Here is a 24,927-nt window from a genome sequence, read left to right as displayed (position 1 = left end):
TTTGGAGACACCATTCTGCAAATAATTTTATTCAATATTTTCACTATTCGGAAAACACTCATTGGGCCAAGGAACCAGTAACAAGCAAAGCCTGATAGGGCAATGCCTATGTGAAAGAAAAGTGAAAGGGGAGGATTAGGGATCAAGTCAAAATAGAATCGAAAGGGGAGATAAAGCATCTCTAGCCCCCAGCCCCAAAAGTGCCCACCCCTCCCTAAAGGCATCAAGAGCATTGGTGGACACTGCATGCTCCCTCTCCAAGGACATCCAGGCTCAAACATAACCAGGGGAGAGAGGTAGGCACATGGCAGAGATGACCCCTTCCACAGCCCACTGCCTGGACCTGTTTATAGCTAGTCTGGCGAGGCCCAGGAGCAGACTCACAAGAAGATCTTCTGACCTGCCCACACCCCTCCACACCAGGCGCCCAAAGATCAGCAGCGTGGGGCTGAAGTGCAATCAAAAACATAATAACAGCCCACAAGCAATGTATACACCTTCCACACACTCCACAGTGCTCCAGAACAAGCAGTTGGTCTGGGAGTCTGTGAAACCTGCAGTTATAGGGGATTGCAGCATGCAGCACCCTCCACCCCAAATCCCCAAGGGAAAGCAGGGAAGGCTCCCACATACAGAGCACTCCACAGGGGATCCCTACTGCCCAGAGGTAAAAAGACATGACCAGGCGGCGGACAAGTGGTAGAAGTATATATGGCTTAAGGGACAACATTAGTGACAGATCTCTGAAGACATTGCTAGGCTCAGTAGGTTTGTCAACTCTGTTCGAAAATATTCCTGGAGAGTTTGTTACGTGTGCCATCTGTATCCCATCAGCCCACACCCACATTCCCTTCAGTGGCTGACTAGCTGCCCAATATATCCATCCCAGTGCCCACGGCCAATTAGAAAATGAGCAGACTCTTCAACACCAGATTAGAGGATTCCTGATTGGCTGTGTTTTTTTAATCCATTCTCAACAACAAATAACCAATCATGTTCAAAGTAAATGGAAAGAACACACACTTGTCTAAATGTTAAACTTTTTAAAAAACTTCAAGATTTTTAAACTTTACTACAATCAGTTGTCATTTGCTTTACTTTCAATCCTGAAGCCTCCAGGACAGACCTGGAGGATTAGCAACCCCAAAGCTCAGCAATACACAGTGATATTTCATTTCAAATTGGCATGATAGTTTGTTGTGTCTGCATCAACAAGCCCTGCAAAAGGTTACATCAGAACCTGCTCGTTCTTAATCCTAAACTTGGGCCCGACAGATGAGCAACATTACAATCTCCTTTGGGTGAACGGAATGAAATTGAGCAGTCTTGCTGTGATTGGTCAGGCCAAAACTGCCTCTCATTGAGTGGCAATTACAGATGAAAACTGTCACATTCCCACACAGAGGCCGAGGTTGTTAATATGAAAAATAAGCAGCATCTCATCCAGCACCACAAAGAAGAAGCAGCAATGTCAAAAGTAAAGGTTAGGAATATTGTTGAGACAGATTTCACTACACTCTTACACAGCACTTTTTATTTATAAAAATCACTCTCCAGCTCTAGGTATTGCTACGTTGATTGTCTGACCCTAATTGCCACTGAGATTGATACAACTGATGGCTTTGCAAGGTCCCTTCAGAGGGTCACTGTGGTTAAGTAATTGTAGACTGAAGTCTCCAAAAGCCCAGAGTCTCCAGGATTGAAAGGTAACCAGGCAAAACTTGATTGGGAGATTTACGAAGAGCAATTTCCTTCCATTTTTGGTTATTGATTATTGGTCAGTGGGAACAGGTTAAAGAAAAAGACAGCCAATCAGGAATCATCCAACCTGGTGGTGAAACATCTGCTTGCTTTCTGATTGGGCATTGGTACTGGGATGGATGAATTGGACAACCAATAAACCAACGTTGGGTAACAAAGTGTGAAGCTGGATGAACACAGCAGGCCAAGCACCATCTCAGGAGCACAAACGCTGACGTTTTGGGCCTAGACCCTTCATCAGAGAGGGTCTCTGATGAAGGGTCTAGGCCTGAAACGTCAGCTTTTGTGCTCCTGAGATGCTGCTTGGCCTGCTGTGTTCATCCAGCTCCACACTTTGTTATCTTGGATTCTCCAGCATCTGCAGTTCCCATTATCACTGAACCAACACTGGGAATGTGTGGATGGGAACTGGGTGGATCATCTGACAAGCCCTTCAGGAAGCCTTCCTTGAGGAGCTTTAGTAAACCGGGCACCTTGACTAGTGACAATGTTTCATTTCCTGATTTTTGACGTTTTGTGGAAAGCAGGGATTGAATTTCTCAGCTGTGGCTGGGTTTAAACTCTTCTCCCATCAGGCACTTTGGCCAGGCCTGGCAATGATATACCCAGTTGCATAACCACCACACCCAGAAGCAAACACTGGGATTAACTGGGAATATTTGGGAATTGTTATTCACTCGCCAGCACTGACATCCCTTCACTGAGACAGAAGTCAGATAAACTCACTTCACCTGGCGAAGGGGCAGTGCTCTGAAAGCTTGTAATTTCAGATAAACCTGCTGGACAATAACCTGGTGCTGTGTGATTTCTGGCCTTGTCCACCCCAGTCCAACACCAGCACCTCTACCTCATGGCTACCATCCTTTCACTGAAACAGAAGTAACTCTTGCAGTACAGCAGGCCATTCAGGTCATCTCTGGAAGAGTTTCCAATTAGTCCCACTAAACCCAATCTTACCCAATAACCCTGCAAATCTCTTCCTCTCATGTATTTAAACCTCTTCTGAAAATTATTACTGAATCTGCTTCCACTGCACTCTTCAGCCAACATGTTCCAGATTAGAACAACTCACAGGGCAAGAGAATTCCCAGCATCCCACTGGTCTATTTGTAAATTGCCTTAAACCTGAATGCCTAAGTAATCAACCCTCATGCTACTGGAAAAGTTTCTCACTTTTCATTTTAGCAAAACCCCTCATAATGTGCATACCTGTGTAAAATGTCTGCTCAAAGTAGACCCACCCCACTTTCTCTCATCTTTTCACACAATTCGAGTGACAAGCCACTCCTCTTTAAAGGAAAAATGGAATATTCACAAGGTCTAATGCTATCATGACAACCTTCTTGCTTCTTGTCGACTTGCCCTCAGGTTAGGCCCCCCTGCAGAAACGCAGTGCTCTGCACGGCAAACAGGGGCCGCTGTTTGTACAAACAGCCAAGAACATACACCTGTTCTGAATGGCAGAGTGGAATATTCTCCCTGTGGTGAATGTTGCTCTGTCATGTTGTCAGTGTCTGAGTCACCTCTGTGGTGAGCTCTGGGGACTGAGCCATCAGTATTCCTAGCCATTCTATTCTGGCCTTACCTGTGAATCATTTCTCCAACCCTCTTTCCAAGGTGACCTTTGCCAACAGATTAGCTCATTTAAATACATATGTTACCATGGCATCTGTAATATTTCTTTCTTTTTAAGCAAAACCTGAAAACCCATGTATTTTTCTTTTGATTTTCAGAACATCTTAATCTGTAATCCCACAAATGCATTAAAATGCCTTTGACATCACTCAAAGACTCCCACAGGCAGCAAGAATAGAAACTAACTTGAGAAATAAGATGATAATTTATTAAACTGTAAGACATCTGTCAGTAGTTCTCAGGCAAAGCGATGATTTTCAGCCTCTCATTGTACGATGTAATGAGTTTTCTCTCCTCTAATAATCTGTGAGACCAAATCCCACAGAGTGGGAGAGGCAGCAAGATCAGAATTAATTCCCCCCTCACACACAGTAGCGCTGAGTTCAGACTGGCCCAGAAGCTGCTCAAAAAATACACAGAGTTTAATGGCACTCTATCACTATTAGACAGTTTAAACATGCAACAATTGGTAGTGAGAATGAGACTGAGTATGAGTGCCAACTTTCCATAAATTACTGGGTGATTTGTATGTCAGAACTGAAAAATAAAACTGTGTGACAATAAGCTCTTGAACTGCAGACCAGATTTATATCAACAGGACAAGAAAAACTCTAGGCAAGTCCTTGGCAATACTCTGTATCATTGTAATAACACCTCTTAGCCCAAAATGCCAAGTGCTCCACAGTAAAAGCTAACCCAGCATTTAACTCACATAAACAGAAGGTGCTGGAGAAACTCAGTAGGTCTGGTGGTATCTGTGGAGAAAAAGCAGAGTTGTCATTGCAAATTCAGTGAACTCTGTCTCTCATCCAAATATCATCCCATCTCCTTCACCCTTAATCAGGGTAGTGACAGTGAGGTGACCGTCTGTTGTTTTTATCATTTACTGAGGTCCCAGGTAGCTCATCAGCCCCACTGTGCAACTCACATTTACATCGCAACTGGTAATGGTGCAAAATTGCCCCTCCCCAACTAGCCGTACTCCCACCTTGCTCCCCACCTCTTCGCTCACCCCTCCAACCAGTTTTTCAGCTCTCTAGCCTGATGAGGAAGATGACAGCAGTGGCTGAAGCTGGACTCTGCAGTGGCTACAACACAACATTCAGAATCACACCCATTCAATTCATCTTACACATACGTTACGTGAGGACGGTATAAATTCAGACCTAATAGCAAGACTTTGTGGAGCATCAGAGAAAGATGAGATCAGACAGTTGTAAGTGACAGGACCATATATTAAACATGATACCGTGGTGAGCATCCTGCCTCAAGCTTTAAAAACAGATTGACCAACATTATCAAATTGCTCTTTTTGTTAAATAACAAACTGACTCAGGATGTGACAAAATGTCACAGTGACACAGGAAGTAGTTCTCTGGCCTTTCAGTCAGAAAGTTATAGGTTTGAGGCTCATTTCATGTCTGAGCCAAGTATCCAGGCCGATACTGCCAGTGAATTGTGAATTGTGCAGGCTATCAACTCGAGGGTCAGATATTAAACACGGGCCCTGGCAGACCCTGTAGGCTCGATCAGATGTGCAGATAGACCTACTGGATCTCCAAGCCTCCAGGAATGACATTGGTCCTTCCACCAATTTGAGCAAAATAGGTCATTTATTAATTTTTGCTGCAGAGTTTTGCTGTGTTCTGTTTGCTTGCTGAGTTTGAATATACCAGTGATCATTCCTCTTTCTATCTATTGGCTGGGAAGCATTTTGGTAAATGGTGACATAGCAAACATTTAATTCTTTGCAAATCTTACTTTGATAGGCTTCTCAAGAGTTTTTTTAAAATTCAATTTTGGAATGTGGGCTCATGAAAAGGCTGAATTGTTTTTCGTACAGTCCTGCCCATTTTCCCACATCGAGAATTTATGAAACTCCCTTTTGAAAGTTACCACTGAACCCATTTCCACGAGACTTTCAGGCAATGTATTCAGATGACAAGAATTCACTGCAGAAATAAAACTTCTCATCTCTCCCTAGACTTCTTTTGCTCAACTCCTTCAATCTGTGTTATGTTGGCTACTGGCTCTCCTCCCACTCTAAAACAGCCTCTCCTTACTGACTTCACCAAAACCTTTCATGGTACTGAATGCTCCAATTCGATCTTCCCTGAACCTCCTCTGTTCCAACAGGAGCAGTCACAGAATCTTTGCTTCAATCACATTCCAACAATGGGAGTGAGTGGTGACATTGTCTTCATAGCCTGCCCTGTGTAGCTACCCATCAGCATTCTTAAACAAAAATTCAACGGCAGCCAATCTTTATCTGCCAACTGCTCCTTCTCCAATTACAATTGTTATCGGGCAAAAAAATATTACTTCCAGTGAAGTGGAATCACTACAGGAAGTATTTAGAAACTCCATGGGGCAGAAAACAGTGGTGGGGTAGTATACAGACACCCAAACTGTAGCAGTAATGTTAGGGAAGGTTTTAAGCATTAAATTAGAGCCACAAGTAATAAAGGTAAATCTACAAATGTGTGTGACTTAAATCTGCATATAGACTGGGCAAATCAAGTTGGTAACAATATTGTAGAGGAGGAACTCCTCAAATGTATACAGGAGGGTTTTCTGAGTCAACACATTGAAGATCCAACTACAGAACAGGCCACCCTAGACTGTGGTGTTGTGTAATAAGAGAGAATAATAGGCAGCCTAACTGTGTGAGGCCCCTTGGAGAAGAGTGACCATAATATGAGAGAATACTTGATTAAGATGAACAGTTGATTCCGTGACTAGGGTCTTGAATTTAAATAAAAGAAACTACAATGGTGTGAGGTGCAACCTGGCTATGATATGTTAAGGAGTGTTACTGAGAGGGAGGAACTGAAGGAAATCAGTATTAGTAGGAAAATGGCATTTGGGAATATGATGAAAGTAAAGGCGAATAAATTCCCAGGTCCCGATAATCTACATTCCAGAGTACTTAAGGAATTTACCCTAGTACTAGCAGGTGCATTGGTGGTCACCTTTAAGAATCTATAGACTCTGGGACAGTCCCTAAGATCGGAGGTTAGTTAATGTGACCCCTCTATTTAAAAAGGAGGTAGATTGTAAACAAGGAATTATAGACCTGTTAGGCTGATGTTGGTAGTGGAAAAAATACTAGAGTCCGTTATAAAAGACTTAATAGCAGAGCACTTGTAAAACAGCGGCAGGATCGGACTGAGCCAGCGAGAACGTACACAAGGGAAATCATGTTTGACAAATCAATTGGAATTTTTTAGGATGTAACTAGTAGAGTTGTTGAAGGGAGACCAGCGCATGCGGTTTATTTAGATTTTCAGAAGGCTTTTGATAAACTCCCACACAAGAGATTAATGTGTACATTAAAGCAAATGGAATTGTGGGTAGGGTATTGAGATGGATGCAGGCTGGTTGGCAGACAGGAAACAAAGATTAGGAATAAATTTGGTCCTTTTTCAAATGGCAGGATAGTGGGATAGTGCAGGGATTGGTGCTAGGTCTCCACAATATTTGTTAATGATTTAGATGAGGGAACTAACAGTTATCTCTCCAAATTCGCAGATGGCACAAAGCTGGGTGTGAGGGTGAGCGGTGGAGGGATGCAGAGATGCTTCAGTGTGATTTGGACAGTCTGAGTGGGTGGGTAAATGCATTGCAGATGAAATATATTGTGAATAAATGTGAGGGTCTCCACTGTGGGAACAAAAACAGGAAGGTGGATTGTTATTTGAATGGCAGTAGAATGGGAAAGGGTGCTTGCTGGAAGTAAGCATACAGCTGCAGCAGGTGGTGGAAAAGGTAAATGGGATGTTAGCCTTCATAGTGAGGGGTTTCCAGAACAGGAGCAGGGATTTCTTGTTGCAATTATACAGGGCCCTGGTGGGACCACACCTGGAATACTGTGTGCAGTTTCCCCATCTCCTAGTCTGAGGAAGATATCCTGGCTATGGAGCGAATGTAACAAAGTTTTACCAGACTGATTCCTGGGATGTCAGGACTGACTTATAAAGAGAGACCGGATCAGTCAGGATTATATTCATTGGAGTTTAGAAGAATGAGTAGGGGTGTCATAGGAAACTATAAAATTCTAAATTGGACCACACACAGTAAACACAGGAAAGATTTTCCTGATGACCGGGGAGTCCAGGACCAGCAGTCGCATTCTAAGGATATGGGGTTGTCCATTTTGAACTGAGATGAGGAGAAATGTCTTTACCCAGAGACTGGTGAGCCTGTGGAATTCTCTATCACAGAAAATGGTTGAGGCCAAATGACCCTAAGAAACAGGAACAGAAGTAGGCCATTTGGCCCTTCTAGCCTGCTCCTCTATTAAATAGGATCGTGGCTGATCTGAAATTCCTTACATCGACTTCCTGCCTTTCCACAATGAGCCTTGATTCCCTCTCTGAAAAAAATCTATCTATCTCAGCCTTAAATATACACAAGGACTCTGTCCCAACAGCTCCCTGTGGTAAGGAATTCCAGAGACACTCAGCTCTTGGAGAGAAAAAATTCCTCCTCATCTCAGTCTTAAACCAACACCCTTCTGTTCTGAGACTATGTCCTACAGTCCTAGACTTTTCCATGAGGGAAAACATCCACTCAGGATTTACTCTGTCAAGCCCCTTAACAATTCTGTTTCAATCAGATCACCTCTCATTCTTCTAAATTCCAATCAGTAGCATCCCAACCCGCTTTGCTCATAAGACAATATTTCCTTAAATATGGTGACTGAAACTTTGCATAGTGTTCCAGATGTGGTCTCCCCAACACCTTGTACAGTTGCAGTAAGAATTCCTTACTCTTATACTCCACTCCCTGTGAAATAAGGACCAACATTTCATTAAACTTCCTGATTACTTGCTGCCTCTGTGTGCTAGATTTCTGTGTTTTATGCACAGGTTCCCCACCCCCTCGCCACCCAGCCCCCACCAAATCTCTACCTTCCAAAATGAACAACTTCACATTTTTCCACATTATACTTCATTTGCCAACAATTTGCCCACTTACTTAACCTATCAATATCTCTCTGTAAATGGTCTGTACACACCTCTCAACCTGATTTTCCAACTATTTTTGTGAAGTCTGCAAATGTGGCTGCAGTACATTCACTTCCTTCTTCCAAGTCATTAATACACATTATAAACAGTTGTGATTCCAGCACTGATCCCTGCAGAGCCCCACTGGTCACAGGTCACTAACCTGATAATTATCCCCATTCACTGTTTCCTGCGCATGAGCGAATTCTCTACACATGCCACTATCAACACAATAGGCTCTTATCTCATGGCATTTTCTAACCTTAGACATTTTTACAGAAAAAAGTCAACATAGAAGCAGCTGAACAGGTGCAGACAGTTCCAAAATTGAAACGTATCAATTGGCTGTGTGATTGGAAACCTAAAACTTGTTTTGATATTTTGGTAACTAGCTGGCATCAACCAATTAATTTAAATCAAAAATATAGTGATTGAAAGTCAATTGAGTTTAAATCTGTTGGTTTTGACAACCTTGGACCAATGCTATTGTAAAAGTGTTGATATGTCATCCAAAGTATACAAAGAGAAGGTTTTTGAAAATTGGTGTGAGAGCGAATTGCCGTCTGAGAAATGAACACTTCACTTTCCTGAGAAATCGCTCAGCTCCCTAAGAAAGCACCATTTTATCTAGAAAAGGTACCATAGTACTTCTAGCTAAGAATCTTCACAGAGAAAACATGCCTGACAACAGGATCTGCAGAATAAAGGTGTTTATGAATAGGGAGAAAGTGAAGAAGGCAGAGCATTGTGCAAGACACATTCTGTGTGGACTTTGAGAGATGAAGTATTTTTTCTTGTTAATTGGGTTATATAAGTGAGATGTGTGTCTATTGGAATAGTGTACCAGTAGAATTTTGTTCAGTTAGGGAATAGTTAGGAGTCAGAGGGGGATTATTTGATTTATTAGTAGTTCTGGTAACTTCTTCACTGTTAGGGTTAAATGAATAAACTGTTACTTATTAGTTTCAAGGTGAATATCAAGAATTTTCTTTTGTTTAAACTCGTTCTCTTTGTAACAGTTTAATCTGTCTTTTTAGCAATTATAAAGGTGAGTTGAGCATCTTTGTGTGTTTTTTGTGTAATTATTGGAAGGGAACTTCTATTCCCGCCATAACAGAATCGGGGTTTGTGTTTCAGTTTATTTATCAAAGGGGTTCGACCTACCCCTTTGTAACAATTTAGGGGCTCAAGTCTGGAATCTGGCCAGCTCATGTGCAGGATCTGAGTGAATCTGAATGGTTTTGGACAGATTTAAACAGGGGATTAGCGTCTTAGATCTTTAAATAAAATGTAGGTGAGAAAAATGTTTAAATTTGAGGGTGCATACATGAGGATCAATGGTCGGCACAACATTGTGGGCTGAAGGGCCTGTTCTGTGCTGTACTGTTCTATGTTCTATGTTCTATAACCTTTTGTGAGATACCATGTTGAAGTCCAATACAACACATCTACTAGTTCCCCACTATCGACTCTAGCAGAGACTTCCTCAAAAAACTGTAATAAACTAGGCAGACACGATTTCCCTTTCACAAAGCCATGTTAACTCTGCTTGATTAGATTATGATTTTCCAGATGTTCTGCTATTACTTCCTTAGTAATTGATTCCAATAATTTTCCACCAATACATGTTAGGCTAATCAGATGATAGTTACCTGCTGGTTACCTCCCTCCCCTTTCAATTAAGGGTCTCACTTGGGCTGTTTTCCAATTATCCAGTTCTTCTTCAGAATCCAAGGATTTTTCAAAAATTACATCGAATGCATCCACTATCTCTATAGCTACCTCTTTTAGGATCTGGGGATGCAAATCATCGGGGTCAGGGGAGACTTATCCGCCTTTAGCCCCATTTGCTTGTCTAATGCTGCTTCTTAAATGATGGTGATGATATTTAATTCCTCCCCCTGTATTCTTTAGTACTAATGGGATGCTTGAAGTGTCTTCCACGTTAAAGATTGATGCAAATATCTCTTTAATTTCTCTGCCATTTCCTTGTTTGCCATAACCACCTTCCCAGATTCATTTCCCAAGGTGCTTATGTTACTTTGACCTCTCACTTTCTTTTTACATATTTGAAGGAGTTCTTATTGTTAGTTTTTGTATTTCTCATGGATTCGCCCTCATAGTTGTTGTTATCCTTTCAGTCCTCTTTGCTGGATTTATTCCAGTGTCAGCGATATAACAGACTTCGATCTCCTTATATGCTTTTCTTCCAATTCAATACTTTCCTTAAATTCCTTGGTCAGCCACTCCTCTCTCAGAATCTCTCCTCCTCATTAGCATGTATCTTCTTTGAGATTCACAGATTATTTCCTAAATGCCTGCTACTATTTGCTTATACTCATTCCTGCTAACCCATCCACCCAATTCATTTTAGCTAACTCTATCCTCATTTCATGGCAATTCCCTTCACTGAAATTAAACACAGTTGTTTCTGACCTTGTTTCTCACTCTCCATCTGAATATTAAATTCTACCATGTGGTGATCACTACGTCCTAAGGATCTTTTACTCGGAAGTCATTTATTAAATTTACCCAAGATAGCCTGTTCCCTGACTGGCTCCATGACTTATTGCTCTAGGAAACAATCCCTAATGCACTCTATGAAGTTGTTACCGTAGCTACCCTTTCCAATTTGATTAACCCAATCAACATGAAGATTGAAGTCAGCCATAATTATTACTTTATTCTTTTTACATTCTCCTACTATCTGTTGATTTATAGCCTATTCCACAGAACAACTAATGTTTAGGATCTGCACACCGTCCCTACCAATATCTGCTTTACCTTGAGACTTCTTACCTCTCCTTAAATGGACTCTACATCATCTGAGCCCAGATCATCTCTCACAGCTGTCCTTACTTCATTTCTTAAAACAGTGCTACTCTATCACCTTATCAATCCCTCCTGTCTCTCCAAAATGTGAAATACCTCTGAATGTTAAGTTCCCAGTTTTGGTCTCTTGTAACCATGTTTCTATAATGGCTATGAGATCATATCTATTTACCTCGATTTGCACCATCCATCATCTACCTTATTCTGAAAGCTTTGTGCATTAAGATACAAAACTTTTAAGTTTGTTCTATTATTGAGCACCCCTACACTTTTACGATTCCTTAGTACAAATGACAATCACACATTCTGTCCCTTCCTTTTATTTTCTGCCATCACTACGCAGCAATTCCACCTTCTCCTTCACCTTTGATTTTATAATCTTCCATGCAACTGAATCCACACCTAATTATTTAGTCTAAAGCCCTATCTACAGCACTAGTTATGTGATTCACCGAGATTCTGGGCCCAAAACAATGAATGATTTCAAGGAGTAAGATATAGTGGTGTATATGGATTTTAGCAAGGCATTTGATAAGGTTCCACATGGTAGGCTCATTCAGAAAGTGAGGAGGCATGTGGTTAAGGGAGATTTGGCTGTCTGGATACAAAATTGGCTGTCCAATAGAAGACAGAGGGTGGTAGTAAATGGAAAGTCTTCAGCCTGGAGTTCGTGACCCGCAGTGTTCCGCAGGGATCTGTCTAGGACCTCCGCTTTTTGTAATCTTTATAAATAACTTGGATAAGGAGGTGGAAGTGTGGGTTAGTAAGTTTTCCAATGATACGAAGGTTGGTGGAGTTGTGGACAGCATGGAGGGCTGTTGTAGATTGCAACAGGACATTGACAGGATGCAGAGCAGGGCAATGAAGTGGCAGATGGAAATCAACCCAGAAAAGTGTGAAGTAATTCACTTTAGAAGGTCAAATTTGAATGCAGAATACTGGGTTAATGGCAGGATTCTTGGCAGTGTGGAGGAACTGAGGGATCTTAGGGTCCACGTCCATAGATCCCTCAAGTTGACAGGGTTGTGAAGAAAGCGTATGGTGTGTTAGCTTTCATTGGCAGGGGGATTGAGTTGAAGAGCCGTGAGATTATGCAGCAGCTCTATAAAACTCTGGTTAGACCACAGTTGGAATATTGTGTTCAGTTCTGGTCACCTCATTATAGGAAAGATGTGGAAGCTTTAGAGAGGGTGCAGAGGAGATTTATCAGGATGCTGCCTGGACTGGAGGGCAGGTCTTATGAGGAAAGGTTGAGGGAGCTAGAGCGTTTTTCATTGGAGCGAAGAAGGATGAGTGGTGACTTGATAAAGGTTTACAAGGTGGTGAGGCATAGATAGCGTGGATAGTCAGAGACTTTTTCCCAGGGTGGAAATGACCATTACCGGGGAAATAATTTTAAAGTGATCGGAGGAAGGTATAGGGGAGATGTCAGAGGTAAGTTCTTCACTCAGAGAGTAGTAGGCGTGTAGAATACGCTGCCAGCAGTGGTAGTGGAGTCAGATACTTTATAGACTTTTAAGCGACTCTTGGATAGGCACATGGAGGATAGTAAAATGTAAGGTGTGCATATGAAAGTAGGATAAGAGGTCGGCACAAGAGGTCGTGGGTGAAGGGCCTGTATTGTTCTATGTTCTAACTAAAGGGATCAAAGAGTATGGGGAGAAAGCAGGGACAGGGCACTGAGTTGGATGATCAGCCATGGTCATACTGAATAGCAGAGCAGACTCAAAGGGCTGATGGGCTACTCCTGGATCTGTTTTATCTGTTTTATTCTATTGGAATAACAATATTGCTTCCTGCAAACAGTGAATTTTATTGAATTTATAAAAGATTTTCTACACACTGTCGCCAGCTGTGGTGGATGTTTTCCATGCATGTTTTATTACATAACTTCCTTCCTCATTGGTTAACCAACACGTCCATTCCCATGATGCTCTTCTTCATGGCCAATTGGAAGGTAAGAAGGTTCTTCATTCTCTGCTTTGATGCTTCTTGACTTCTGGTCAAGCTGCTTCTTTCCCAAACATAATAGTTCCATGATGGAAATATTGCAAGAAAATGAAAATCAAAACAATTTATTGTGATGCCATTCTGACTTATTGACCCTTCTTTTATGCCACTGGCAGAGTTCTTACAGATGAACTGGTGCCTCCAAAATAGTCCTGGAGGGAATGGCAGACTGAATCTTCATCAAGAGCTTCCGGGTCCTTCCTGCAAAAACTGGGACAGACGCAATTTCATTTGTATAAAAATCTGGACGGAGAAGGTTCTGGAAAGTGCAGAGGTTAGTGCTCCCATATCCACTTTTCATTTGATGGAGTGAAAGTTCCCACTCCTGGGAAGGAATCTGACCTGTCTTTGCTAGCTTCAGGAAGATTGATGTGTGCCCTCCATAAACTGAACAATTCTCAGTCAGACCCTCAGCACCTGATGGTTGGTGTCGTGATGTACTGTTGGAGGGGTTTACTGGGATTATGACTGAGCCATGCGGCGGGGAGCAGAGAAAGGATTTCTCCCCAGTTAATTTATGCAGTGCTTCAACTGGGTATAAATAATGATGTCACAGGGCACCCAAAATCCAGTGATTGATCCCATCCCATCCAGTAACATCCATCCCGCACCTTGCTGACTACCAAATCACCCACAGGGTATTTAAAAATAGAACACAAAGATTGAACATTGAATGAATGAAATTTCAATTTTCAAAAGAAGATTGCACTTTCACAGTTACAGCATTCTTGTAGCAACCCTCAGTGTTGTAATGTCTTAAAGAAGCTTTTAGTCAAGCTTATGCCTGCTGTTTGGAAGAATTGCCTCTGATTGAGACCTCTTCAGGACAGTAACACAGGGGCTTTATCCTTTGTTGATTAAGTGCTTATTGGTGATAGAGCTTTAATGAGCAGCGACTGAGCCTTCATCAGTTATCATCTTTTACAAAACGGGTATACAAAGGTGGTGCTGCGGTGCTGCATTCTGCAATGCCAAAGTAGCATGCTACACAGTGCCATGACACCAGCTTGTAGCTCCCAGCTTCCAGACCACTGAGTTCTCAACTTCAGGTGCCAAATGGGGAGACCAGAAATTAATTCATCATGGGAGGGGAAGCTGGGGTCAACGCAAAGGCACTCACCAGCCGTCAGCACTTGGCAGCGGTAGAGTGGAACCCTGGAGGCACAGATTACCAACAGACCTTTGCTGCCTGCCAGAGATGCTACAATGGTGTGGTAATAAAGAAATCATACCAAAAGCAAGAAACATGTTGTGCCTCTGTTTTGCAAGGTGTGGAGGAGCCGGCGTTGGACTGGGGTGGACAAGGTCAGAAGTCACACGTCACCAAAGTCTAACAGGTTTATTTGAAATCACAAGCTTTCGAAGCACTGCCCCTTTAACAGGTGATGAAGGAGCAATGCTCTGAAAGCTTGTAATTTCAAATAAACCTGCTGGACTATAACCTGGGGTTGTGTGACTTCTGACTCTGTTTTGCAAATACTGATACCAAAATCAATGACTTGCACTTGTGAAAAACTAATTTATACTTTTGGTTCAGTGTTTTATTAGAAGATAATCCAATTGATACATTTTTATTCACTGTTCATGCTTCTAGTGCACCTCAGTGTTAGCTGAAAGCTTCACTGACATACACTGAAAGCTTCGAAATTGATAAGAAGATGCAACACAGAAGACTAGACATTATGGCACTTGGTGTGAAAGTGAACACGACAACAACCAAACATTATTATTCAACGTAATGGGCTAGAGATTACTGGAAAAAATGACTGCATCTGAAGCAATGTGTAATGATGAACAATAACCTATGAATCATCCCAGTTTGCTGGACAATTTGCACGCTTGCATTAGTTTTGCACTTTCCTCTTCCACATTCTCCATGAAACTGAAGTGTTTTTGCATCAATTAAGTGCAAAACTTGCCACAGAGAGTCAAGTATAGTAATTAACAGTATAAGCTTCTTTAGCTACATAATCATTCTTAATGGATTCCAATCAACTTCCCTTACCCAGAAAGTGAACAATTATTAAATGTCAAGTTTCATTCCATCAGGTTGCCACTTGATTTTGGAGATTTTAAATATTAACTTTTCTTACTTTTCCTTTTGATCCCATTTTTACCTCACATTTAATTGACTATTTCTTCCCTATATTTATCCAAGCAGGCAAAGCATTTTGTAAATACTTAACTTGGATGAAATAATTCAAACAGGGTGCAGGGTGACAAGCAGCATTCCAGCAAATTCCAGCCCAATTACAAGGGATGAGGAGATGGCCTGCTCTTCAGTTTTGTGCACAGTTACCTTTGGAATAAGTCTCACTGAGTTCATCAATAGGGCTGGTGCACAACAGAGAGAACAGTCTACCTCTTCATACGAAAGGTGGCTTCTCCATAAACGATCACCTCTTCCACTCTTACTTTTCATTGCTCAGTGCAAGTGACTATACTGAGGTCTTTAAGATGTTAATAAAGTGTTGATTGACAGGTAAACTCTTTCCCTTGTGGCAGAAGTCCAGAAGAAGGGCCAACATCTTTAGAATGGACATTGTGCCATTCAGGGGTGATGACAAGGAGATGACGTCACACAAAAGGGAATGTCAATCTGGAACTGCCCTCTGAAAAGCTATTGATGTGGAAGGTCAATCGAAAATTTCAAAACTATGACTTTTTTTTGTTAGATAAGGCTGTGACGGGCTGAAACACTCCTTTCTGTTCTCGGGAGAGTACATTAATACCATAGTTCCAGCCATGAGCAGCAAGGTGAAACATTGCTGCTGATGACAATGGCCTTTCAACACAGTAATCCTTCAACAAACTGTGTTCTGAGTTTAGAAAAGGGGAAGAGTTTCTATGGAGAAAGCCATGGCCCCGGTCCAGTCTGGTAATTCATTACATTCCACAGCATCACCCAGAACCTACCCTCTGCTTGTCAGGGTCCACAAACCTGATTCCAAAGTAGTCCTTTTCCAGCAGGTTCATGTGGTGACAGAGGAGATCTATCAGATAGTGGCCTTTCGCATCCCTCTGTTAAGAACAAGAACAAGTTCAAATCGAGTTTAAATTACATTGAAATTACTGGCGCAGAGGCTTCATTTTTGAACTTGTAGCAATTAAAGAAGCTTCACCATTCTATTTTTATTCCCACACCAAGATCTGGTCTTTGAGAGAGCTAAACCGAACACCAACAATGTCACTGTATCCAAAATGAAAAATATACAGCATGCTTCAGCCAACGCAATCAATGAGCGATTTTGATGGAGAAAAATATCTCGAAAAAGAAGGCAATGGACCCATCATAAATGAGAAATGACAGACCAGGAACATTCCAAAGGATTACATTGTCCTGTTGACTCTTGGTTATTGAACATCTCAAAGGTCTCATTACCTTCAGCTTCAACAACATCATCAACATAATGACTGCACAGTCCTTAAAATGTGGCATTCAGTTAGATTGTAAAACAGAACATTGTGTACAATGTACATTGGTTATTGAGAGCTGCCCGGCCAAGAGGATGAGAAATGGGATGGGCCAACATCATTGGCAATGCCGCTAATGAGGTCCAACTGGCAACCAAAGAGGCAGGAAGGCAAACAAATCAACAGAAATTCTCGAATCACCTTTGATAAATGTTAAAGGTGATCGAGCTCAAACTGACAACATTTGCTGGTTCAGTTGTCTGGATTTTTCTGCTTGAGTTCCCGGTGCTGCAGGGCTGCCAAGCTCTCCCTCTGTCGCTTCAATCCCAGATACATGGTAATTTGTAGAATGTGCTCTGACACGCGTGCATCTCCAAACGGAGGGGAATTAGAAACTGTCTGGCCAAGGGGAAGCAAAGCTAGAGTGCCCCAAGAACTTGGCCAGTGTCTGTTCCCTCTCTTTACGTCAGAGGCTGTGGATGCAGACTTTAAGGTGCTTTGCAAAAGGAACAAGAACAAGAGGGTATCGATTTAATTGTAATGTACAAAAGATGTAAAGGTGAAGTCAGGGAAAGTTCTCTCTCAAAGCGAGTAGATAGAGTATGGAATGCACAGCCTGGAAATGTGTTGGAAGCAGGTTCAGCTGAGAAATTCAAGAGTGCACTGGATTGTTATTTGGATAAAATTAGTGTTCAAAGCTACGGGGAAAAATGAGATTGGCACTAGGTAACAACACTCACTTAACAAGTCAGTGCAAGCTCGATGGGCCGACTGGCCTTCTTCTGAGCTGTAACACTTCTGTAACTCTGTGATTCCTAAAATGGGGAGGGCTGGAGAGGTTTAGAGAGGGACATCCAGAGCACAGAGCCAAGGCAGCTGGAGGTACCAGTGTTGGAATGGACACAAGTCCAAGGCTGCATTGATTATACCTATCCTGTATACAAATATCTAATTGACTTGGAGAAAGATGCTGGAAGATGCTAATGGGAAGGACCACAAGTAGATTTAGGCAAGAAAAGGCTTAAGAAAAGCCAATACACGTTGATAACCAGGTTCTAAACCAACCATGCACTGATACAATGAAATCCCTCAAGTATCTTCACAGGGACATCATCAAATATAAAGTGACACCAAAGTTGCATCTGGAGGTATCTGACCAGGTGATTGAAAGCTCACTTACACATTTTGAAGTTATGGACTAACTTAAGTCATGATTCCTCCCTTGCAACTGGTTCAAACCCCTCAGTTTAGACTACGCCCACATATCAATCTCACGGCTCTGATTCATTAATAGTGAAATCTCACAGAGCACTATTTGTCTTCCCAGCTAATAGGATAATATAGTGTTCTTTAATATTTTAGCCACAGGAGATGAATCAGGAGTCTAGTTGGGGATAATTGCATAGCTGGCTAGGACATATAAAATGACTAACAGTTATTAACATCTCTTATGTCAACTCAACAGTGGTTTTCATACAGTGATAAGATGGAACTTTAATCTTTTGGTGCATTTGCTGGTAGAATGGGGGAACAGTAGGACACCTCAGTGTTTTGAAAAATCATATCATTGGCCGTGGATAGGAAAAATCTCACCTGTGAATCAGAGCCTGAGTGTATTCAAGTCCCAGTCCGCTAGGTTGAGAATGGTATCTAAGCTGAGGCTCAGTGCAGCGCTGGGAGAGTACTCCACAAGAGGGGCCAACTTTCAGATCAAATCTTACAACAAGACCCTGTCAGCCCCCTTACTCTGAAGACTACTCCCTGGTTTCCAAGGTGAATAATTATCAACATCAATCAAACCAAATGATTTGGTAAGCATCACTTTACTAAGTTTGTGGGAGCTTGCTGTGTGCAATTTTGTGCATCATAACAATGGCCACATTTCAAAGAAGGGCCTCATTGGTTGTAAATGTTTTGCGATGTGCTTGGGTTGTGAAAAGCACTATATAAATGCAGGTTTTTTAACCTCTGTCAAGGTATCACCTGTTATACAGAGGATGCACTGACTCCAATAGTACAGAAGCTAAAAATGATCACTGCATTGATGCGGAGAACAGCAATCATTAAGACACATGTTTTGCCATGGTTTCTATTGCACACCCTCCCTGAGGGGCTACATAACCTTTCCTCAATGACTGAGGCAGTAAAAGTGGATTCCATATTGCCTACCACTGGAAACAACCAGTTGACGTTGAGTGAACTGCTAGTGTTGTCTTGATGCCATGTCCCACTGAGATTAACAGCACGTAGACTGCACATCAGCAGCAATTCTGCTGAAGACAACTAACCTACCGTGAATGCTCTGACTCCCTTGAAGAGCCTTAAAGCAGATACAAACATATTGGAGGGTCCTGATGGGATGGAGGTGAGACAGAAGGGAGAAATGAAATGTATCCTCGTTTTAACCGGCAATCCAGAAGCTGTGGGATTCTGCTTGAAGTATACACTCCAACAGTCAGGAATCAACCTGGGTTTCTGTCATGAGTCTGGGCAGGTTGGGAGGTGGGTGGAGAATGAGTCTGTTTCATGTCTCACCCACACCCCACTACCCTCCAAAGCCAGAGATGTTGTGATCCTCAGCCAGAGGAAGGTCAGGAAAGTCAAGGCTTAAATTTTAGTCTAGAACGTGCTCATGTACCACTCCACCCACCATCACTGTACCCCTCCCACAGGGAATCCCTGAGTGTCCCCCATTAAACCTCACCACTCTACCCTTCCCACAGGGAATCCATCACTGTCCCCCATTAAACCTCACCACTGTACCCCTCCCACAGGGAATCCCTGAGTGTCCCCCATTAAACCTCACCATTGCACCCCTCCCACAGGGATTATTCTACCAGGTCCCAGCTATAGGCTCCTCTTGTGGAGTACTCTCCCAGCGCTGCACTGAGCCTCAGCTTAGATACCATTCTCAACCTCACACCCAGCCCAGGGCATTCTGGAATTCGCAGTGATTGGAGGATTAGCGGCATCTGGTGGAGGTGGGGATGGGAATGAAGGTGAGAGTGGGGGGCGAGATTAGGGGGTGAGGGTGAGAGTGGGGGGGAGGGTGAAAGTGGGGGTTGAGGGTGGGGGTGAGTATGAGGGTATGGATGAAGGTGAAGGTGAGGGTGAGGGTCACGTTCAGAGTGAGATTGAGGATGGGGTGGGAGTGATGGTGATAGCGAAGGTAAGGGTGAGGATGAGAGTGAGGGTGGGAGTGGGGGTGAGGATAAGGGTGAGGAAGGGGGTGGGGTTGAGGATGAGGGTGAGGGTGGAGATGGGGTGAAGGTGGTGGTGAGGGTGGGATTGGGGATGAGGGTAGGGCTGAGGGTGAGGGAGGGGTGGGGGTGAGGGTGGGGCTGAGGCTGAAGGTGGGAGTGAGGATGGGAGTGAGGGTGATGGTGGGAGTGTGGGTGGAAGTGAGGGTGGGGATGAGGATGAGGGAGGGGGTGAGGTTGGTGTGTGATCGGTGTGAAGGGACAGAGGCTTTCTGTTTCTTCTTGCTTATGGTTCTAATCATGTTTTTTATTCCTCAATGGGATGTGGCCATCGCTGATTGGGCCTGTCCCTAGTTGCCCCTTGAGAAGGTGATGGTGAGCCACCTTCTTGAGCCGCTGCATTCCCACCTGCTGTGGGTTTACCCACACCTACAATATCATCAGGGAGGGAATTCCAGGATTTCGACCCAGCGACAGTGAAGGAATGGCGATGTGTTTCCACCTCAGAATGGTGAGTAGCTTGGAGCGGAACTTGCAAGGAGCGGTGATCCATATTCCAACCATTAATCAAAAAACAAAAAAAAACTGCAGGTACTGGAAATCTGAAACAAAAACAGAAATTGCTGGAGGAATATCTGAAGAAGGGCACCTGGACTCAAAACATTTGACTCTGCTTTCTCTCTCTCTCCACAGATGCAGCCAGACTTGCTGAATTTCCTCAGCAACTGGAAAAGCAGGAATGACTCAGGAAACTCTGCAGGCCTGGCTACATTTCTAATTATTATTGTTGTTTTTAACGATGCCCCTTTTGAGGATGCCTCCATTTGGACATTGGGTTCTCTGAGGTGTTAAAACAAAGCAGGCTCATAGTGGGTACCACAAAGGACCAAAAGACAGTTTCCCAGCTTCTGTGAAGGACTACATGCCTGCTTCAGGCTATGGTCACTTCACACTGATATACTTACCTTTCCAACACAGGGTTTAGGCCTGAGCTAAGTCCCATGACACCAGGGGTTTTCAGGGTGACCTGTACCTGAAAACATGCACCGCATGACCAGCCTTCACGAACCCAAAGGTCCCTGCTCTCAGCCGCGGTATTAACCGAGCTGACAGTGTGAAATGAGGGAAAGAAACAAACAAATGCTGTAATTTTCTCAAATGCAAACATGTTTTCAACCTTAACAGTGATTGAGGAATATGACAGGGCTATCACATTGAAGAAAATTAACCCAGTGGAACCTGCGCAAAGTGACACGCAGCCTCTGGCTGTAATGAATAGGTTATTGATTTGGCCTGTGCACTCTGAACGAACCACATCAAAATCAATTAGTGTCACTGCAGCATTTCACATGTGCTGCAGTCTCTGTGCAATTTGGCTCAAATGCTACATCCATGTTACCTTTGTGCAGGGAATGAATTACATCCAATTTAGATCATTCACGCTCATCTGCTGTAACTCCCTCTGAGCCTGCACATGCCGGCAACAACCAGCATTTATAAAGCATCTTTAAGGATCCCAAAGTGCTTCATCAGACCTTTAACGAACAATATCTGACACTGACAGAAGCAGATATCAGGACAGGAAATTTGGGAGGAAATGTGAGAGCTAAGGGTCTAGGAAGCCTGAAGGGCACCAAAGTTGTAGTAATTAAACTCAGGATTTCATAGAGGTCAGAATCAGTGGAGCACAGATATTCTGGAGTGTTGTGGGGCAGGAGGAGATGACTGAGATAGGACAGCGTAGAGTGAATTGAAAGCAAGGAGGGGTATTTACAAACCGAGGTTGCTAGACCAGGAGCTAAGGTAGGTCAGCAAGCGCAGAGCTGATGGAGGAATGTGACTCAGCACGAGGCAGGGCACAGACAGCAGAGGTTTTGTAGGATGGAGGATAAAATGTTGGACAGGGGAACAGCCAATTCACAAGGTACAAAGGCATGGAGGAGGTTTTCTGCAGGCAATGAGCTGGGCCAGAGGACGGTGTGTAGGTGGAAGTAGAATAGCTGCAGTGGTGAAACAATTAAGCTTCACCCAGCCCCAACCACCGGGATTCCTATCAAGCTCGCTGTGCCCCCTCCTCTGTCAGATGGCCTCAGGCTGACTTTTCATTCCACACAAATCTTCAATGGCGCAGAAACTTTTCTTCAAAACCCAACAATCGCTTATGTTCTTGAACTTGACAGTCCGGTATATTCTCTGCTAGAACAGAATGTCTGATCCAAGTTAAGTAGCTACTAAAAGATGAACTAACCAGAAGGACAGTGAGAGGGACAGTAACTTCCTCACTGACTTAGAGACGGAGTATGTTGTCGAAATGATTGCTGCTGAGTGGGGCTTTGGAGAACATGTGTGTTTGAACAAGTCGGGAAAACCCACAGTCCGAACCATGTGTTATGTTGTACAATAAAGTGAGCACCATTTACACAAATGCAATTCAGCTTAAGTTTCAAGATGCCAATTAATTATTTAAGCCACAGGATCCCTGGTCTGTGGACCAATTAGATAAAGAGGAATGAAGACTGGTTTTGAGATAAAGCAGACCGATTACAGTCAATGGGGTCTATTCTGAGCCAAATCACTAATAACATGCAACTGAATCTCAAACTTTGTACAGCACTGAAGGAAGCCAATCAGGCCATGATGTCCATAGTCCCCAGGTTTATAGCCTCCTGAACCTGCATTAAAAGTAAACACTCACCTGGTCTCTTTACTTAGCAACAAAATAATTATTTAGAGTCATAAAGTCATACAGTGATACAGCTTGGAAACAGGCCCTTTGGTCCAACTCATCAATGCAAACCATACAGTCATAGAGATGTACAGCATGAAAAGAGACCATTCAGTCCAACTCATCCATGCCAACCAGATATCCCATATAAATCTAGTCCCATTTGCCAGGATTTGGCCCATATCCCTCTAAACACTTCCTATTCACGTAGGCATCCAGATGCCCTTTAAATGTTGTAATTGTACCAGCCTGTACCACTTCCTCTAGCAGCTCATTCCATACACACACCACCCTCTGTATGAAAACATTGCCCCTTAGGTCCCTTTTAAATCTTTGCCCTCTGACCTTAAACCTATGCCCCCTAGTTTTGGAGCCTCCTACCCGGGGAGTAAAGGCCCCGAGTATTCACTGCCTCTAGAAGGGCTGCCAATGTCCAGGTTCACGTGTTTCTTTCAACCAGCCAATCCAACTAGAAACAGGCTATGTGTTCTTTTGTTGTTGTTTACGGGATCTTGCCGTGTACAAATTGCCACTAAATTCGCCAACATAATTACAGCCAAAACATTTCATCACAGAATGAGGCCATTTGCCAATTGTTCCTCTGCCAGTTCTCTGAAAGAACTCTCCCATTTCACTCCAGATGCCAGCTATATCCCTGCAGATTTGACAGTTATTACAGAATTGCAGAAACTTAACTTCAAAGTAATTCTTTGCACATGAAGTACTTTGAGATAATCCTGAGAGACATGACAGAATAATTTTGTTACAAAGATGCTTCATAGTTAATATTTTTTGGAGGACTTAAGCTTTGCAGGATTGAGGAAAACTGCATTCACAGAGAGTCTGTGTTTAATGCTGTTAAACTTCAATATTGTTATTAGGACAAAATTCCATTGACAAATGGTGAGTTTTATTATAATGCTATTTGTTGAATCCCCGCAGAGTGTCATTCAGCCCACTGAATCCACACCAACTCTCCGAACAGCATCCCACCCCAAGCCACCCCATAATCCCACATTTCCCACAGCCAATCCACCTAACATGCACATCTTTGGACTGTGAGAGGAAACCGGAGCACCTGGAGGAAGCCCCATCAGGCGCGGGGAGAACGTGCAAACTCCACACAGACAGTTGCCGAAAGATGGAATCAAACCCAAGTCCCTGGCACTGTGAGGCTGCAGTGCTAACCACTGAGCCACTGTGCCACCCACCATTTCCTGATCTAACTGGCACAGTTTTGGTTTTCTCAGAGCTGCGACCTCTCCCTTTGCTGTGCAATGGCCCAGAGTCTACACCAGGGGTCCCACCCAATAAGCTGCAGACTACCCACCACCAACTCCACCCTGACCAGGTTCCCCCCACACACAAACCCCACTCCGTCCCCCCCCCCCCCCCCCCGCCCCTGTCAGCCCACTCAGAGCCCAGTAGCCCCATACAGTGTTCCCCAGACTCACTCTCAGAGGATCCACTGCAGGAGGTCCCATAAATAGAACGTTACATTTTTTCTTCTTAGATGTTTATATTTATTTTAATTGCCATTTCATTTCCTAATGTAGGAACCTTGCGATTTAATACACTGTATTTCAGCTGAGGAGATAAGGTATAATGTTTTAATGTTATTATTCCTTTCAAAAAACCCACAGAATCTAATTCCAAGTTTAACAGTGACTCCTGTGTCAATGCTTTGCTTCAAGTCTTTTCTGTTAAAATCACAATTTTCAGAAAAGCAACCACAACATTAAGTGAGACCACCCTATATTTCAACGTTTTGTGGAGAAACCTGAAGTGGTTGATTTAAGGGAGGTCATTGAAAGGTCACTATGGTCATTGGAGATTATTTTAACAAGGACTCCTAGAACTCACATGATTGGTGATAACTGCTGTGGATGCCTGCTGAAGCTGTTTGGACTGTGACTAGGTGGACAGTGCTTTGGCATCTGGAATTGGCCGGGAACAAGATGCCTGTGAGGAAAGACTGCCCAGCTGATCACTCCTTTTGCTGAAAGGACTTACATATTGAGTTCTAGACGAAACCTACCTGTCCTTTCAAGGGGGTAATGGAAGGAACTCTTCTAAACATTGTACTTTCTGAGCAAACCATATCTGCCAAGACTCCAGAGACAACCATCCAAAATCACTAACCTGACCACACATGACAGAACATCAGATTGAAAGGCTTCAGATCACTCTACACACTATTCATTTTACCTTCAGGAGTAACCCTAAAACCCAGTAAGTGTTTTATTTTCCTTTCCTCTGCAGAAAATAGTCTATTTTTCACTTTACCTGAAGTGTGTGTCTGAGTATGTGTTTGCATGTGACTTTTAAGATTATTAAAAGG

At 43.1% G+C, this 24,927-nt stretch overlaps 1 protein-coding gene across 5 annotated transcripts in view; it reads right to left on the bottom strand.

The window, feature by feature from the left end:
- The window catches only part of LOC125467160 (FERM domain-containing protein 5-like), a 280,497-nt gene that overhangs the window by 79,413 nt on the left and 176,157 nt on the right, over positions 1-24,927 (bottom strand). For 3 of the 5 annotated variants that reach the window (XM_059639274.1, XM_059639277.1, XM_059639275.1), the window contains one exon: positions 16,164-16,268. In XM_059639274.1, coding sequence (XP_059495257.1) covers positions 16,164-16,268 — 105 coding nt within the window. The remainder of the gene's footprint in view (positions 1-16,163; positions 16,269-24,927) is intronic. The other 2 variants (XM_059639276.1, XM_059639278.1) reach the window with 1 other exon arrangement.

The sequence above is a fragment of the Stegostoma tigrinum genome, chromosome 33 (genome assembly GCF_030684315.1).
Source record: "Stegostoma tigrinum isolate sSteTig4 chromosome 33, sSteTig4.hap1, whole genome shotgun sequence".
In the NCBI taxonomy this organism is placed as follows: domain Eukaryota; kingdom Metazoa; phylum Chordata; class Chondrichthyes; order Orectolobiformes; family Stegostomatidae; genus Stegostoma; species Stegostoma tigrinum.
Note: the sequence above shows the minus strand (reverse complement) of the source record. Positions and strands in the feature narration are given on the sequence as shown.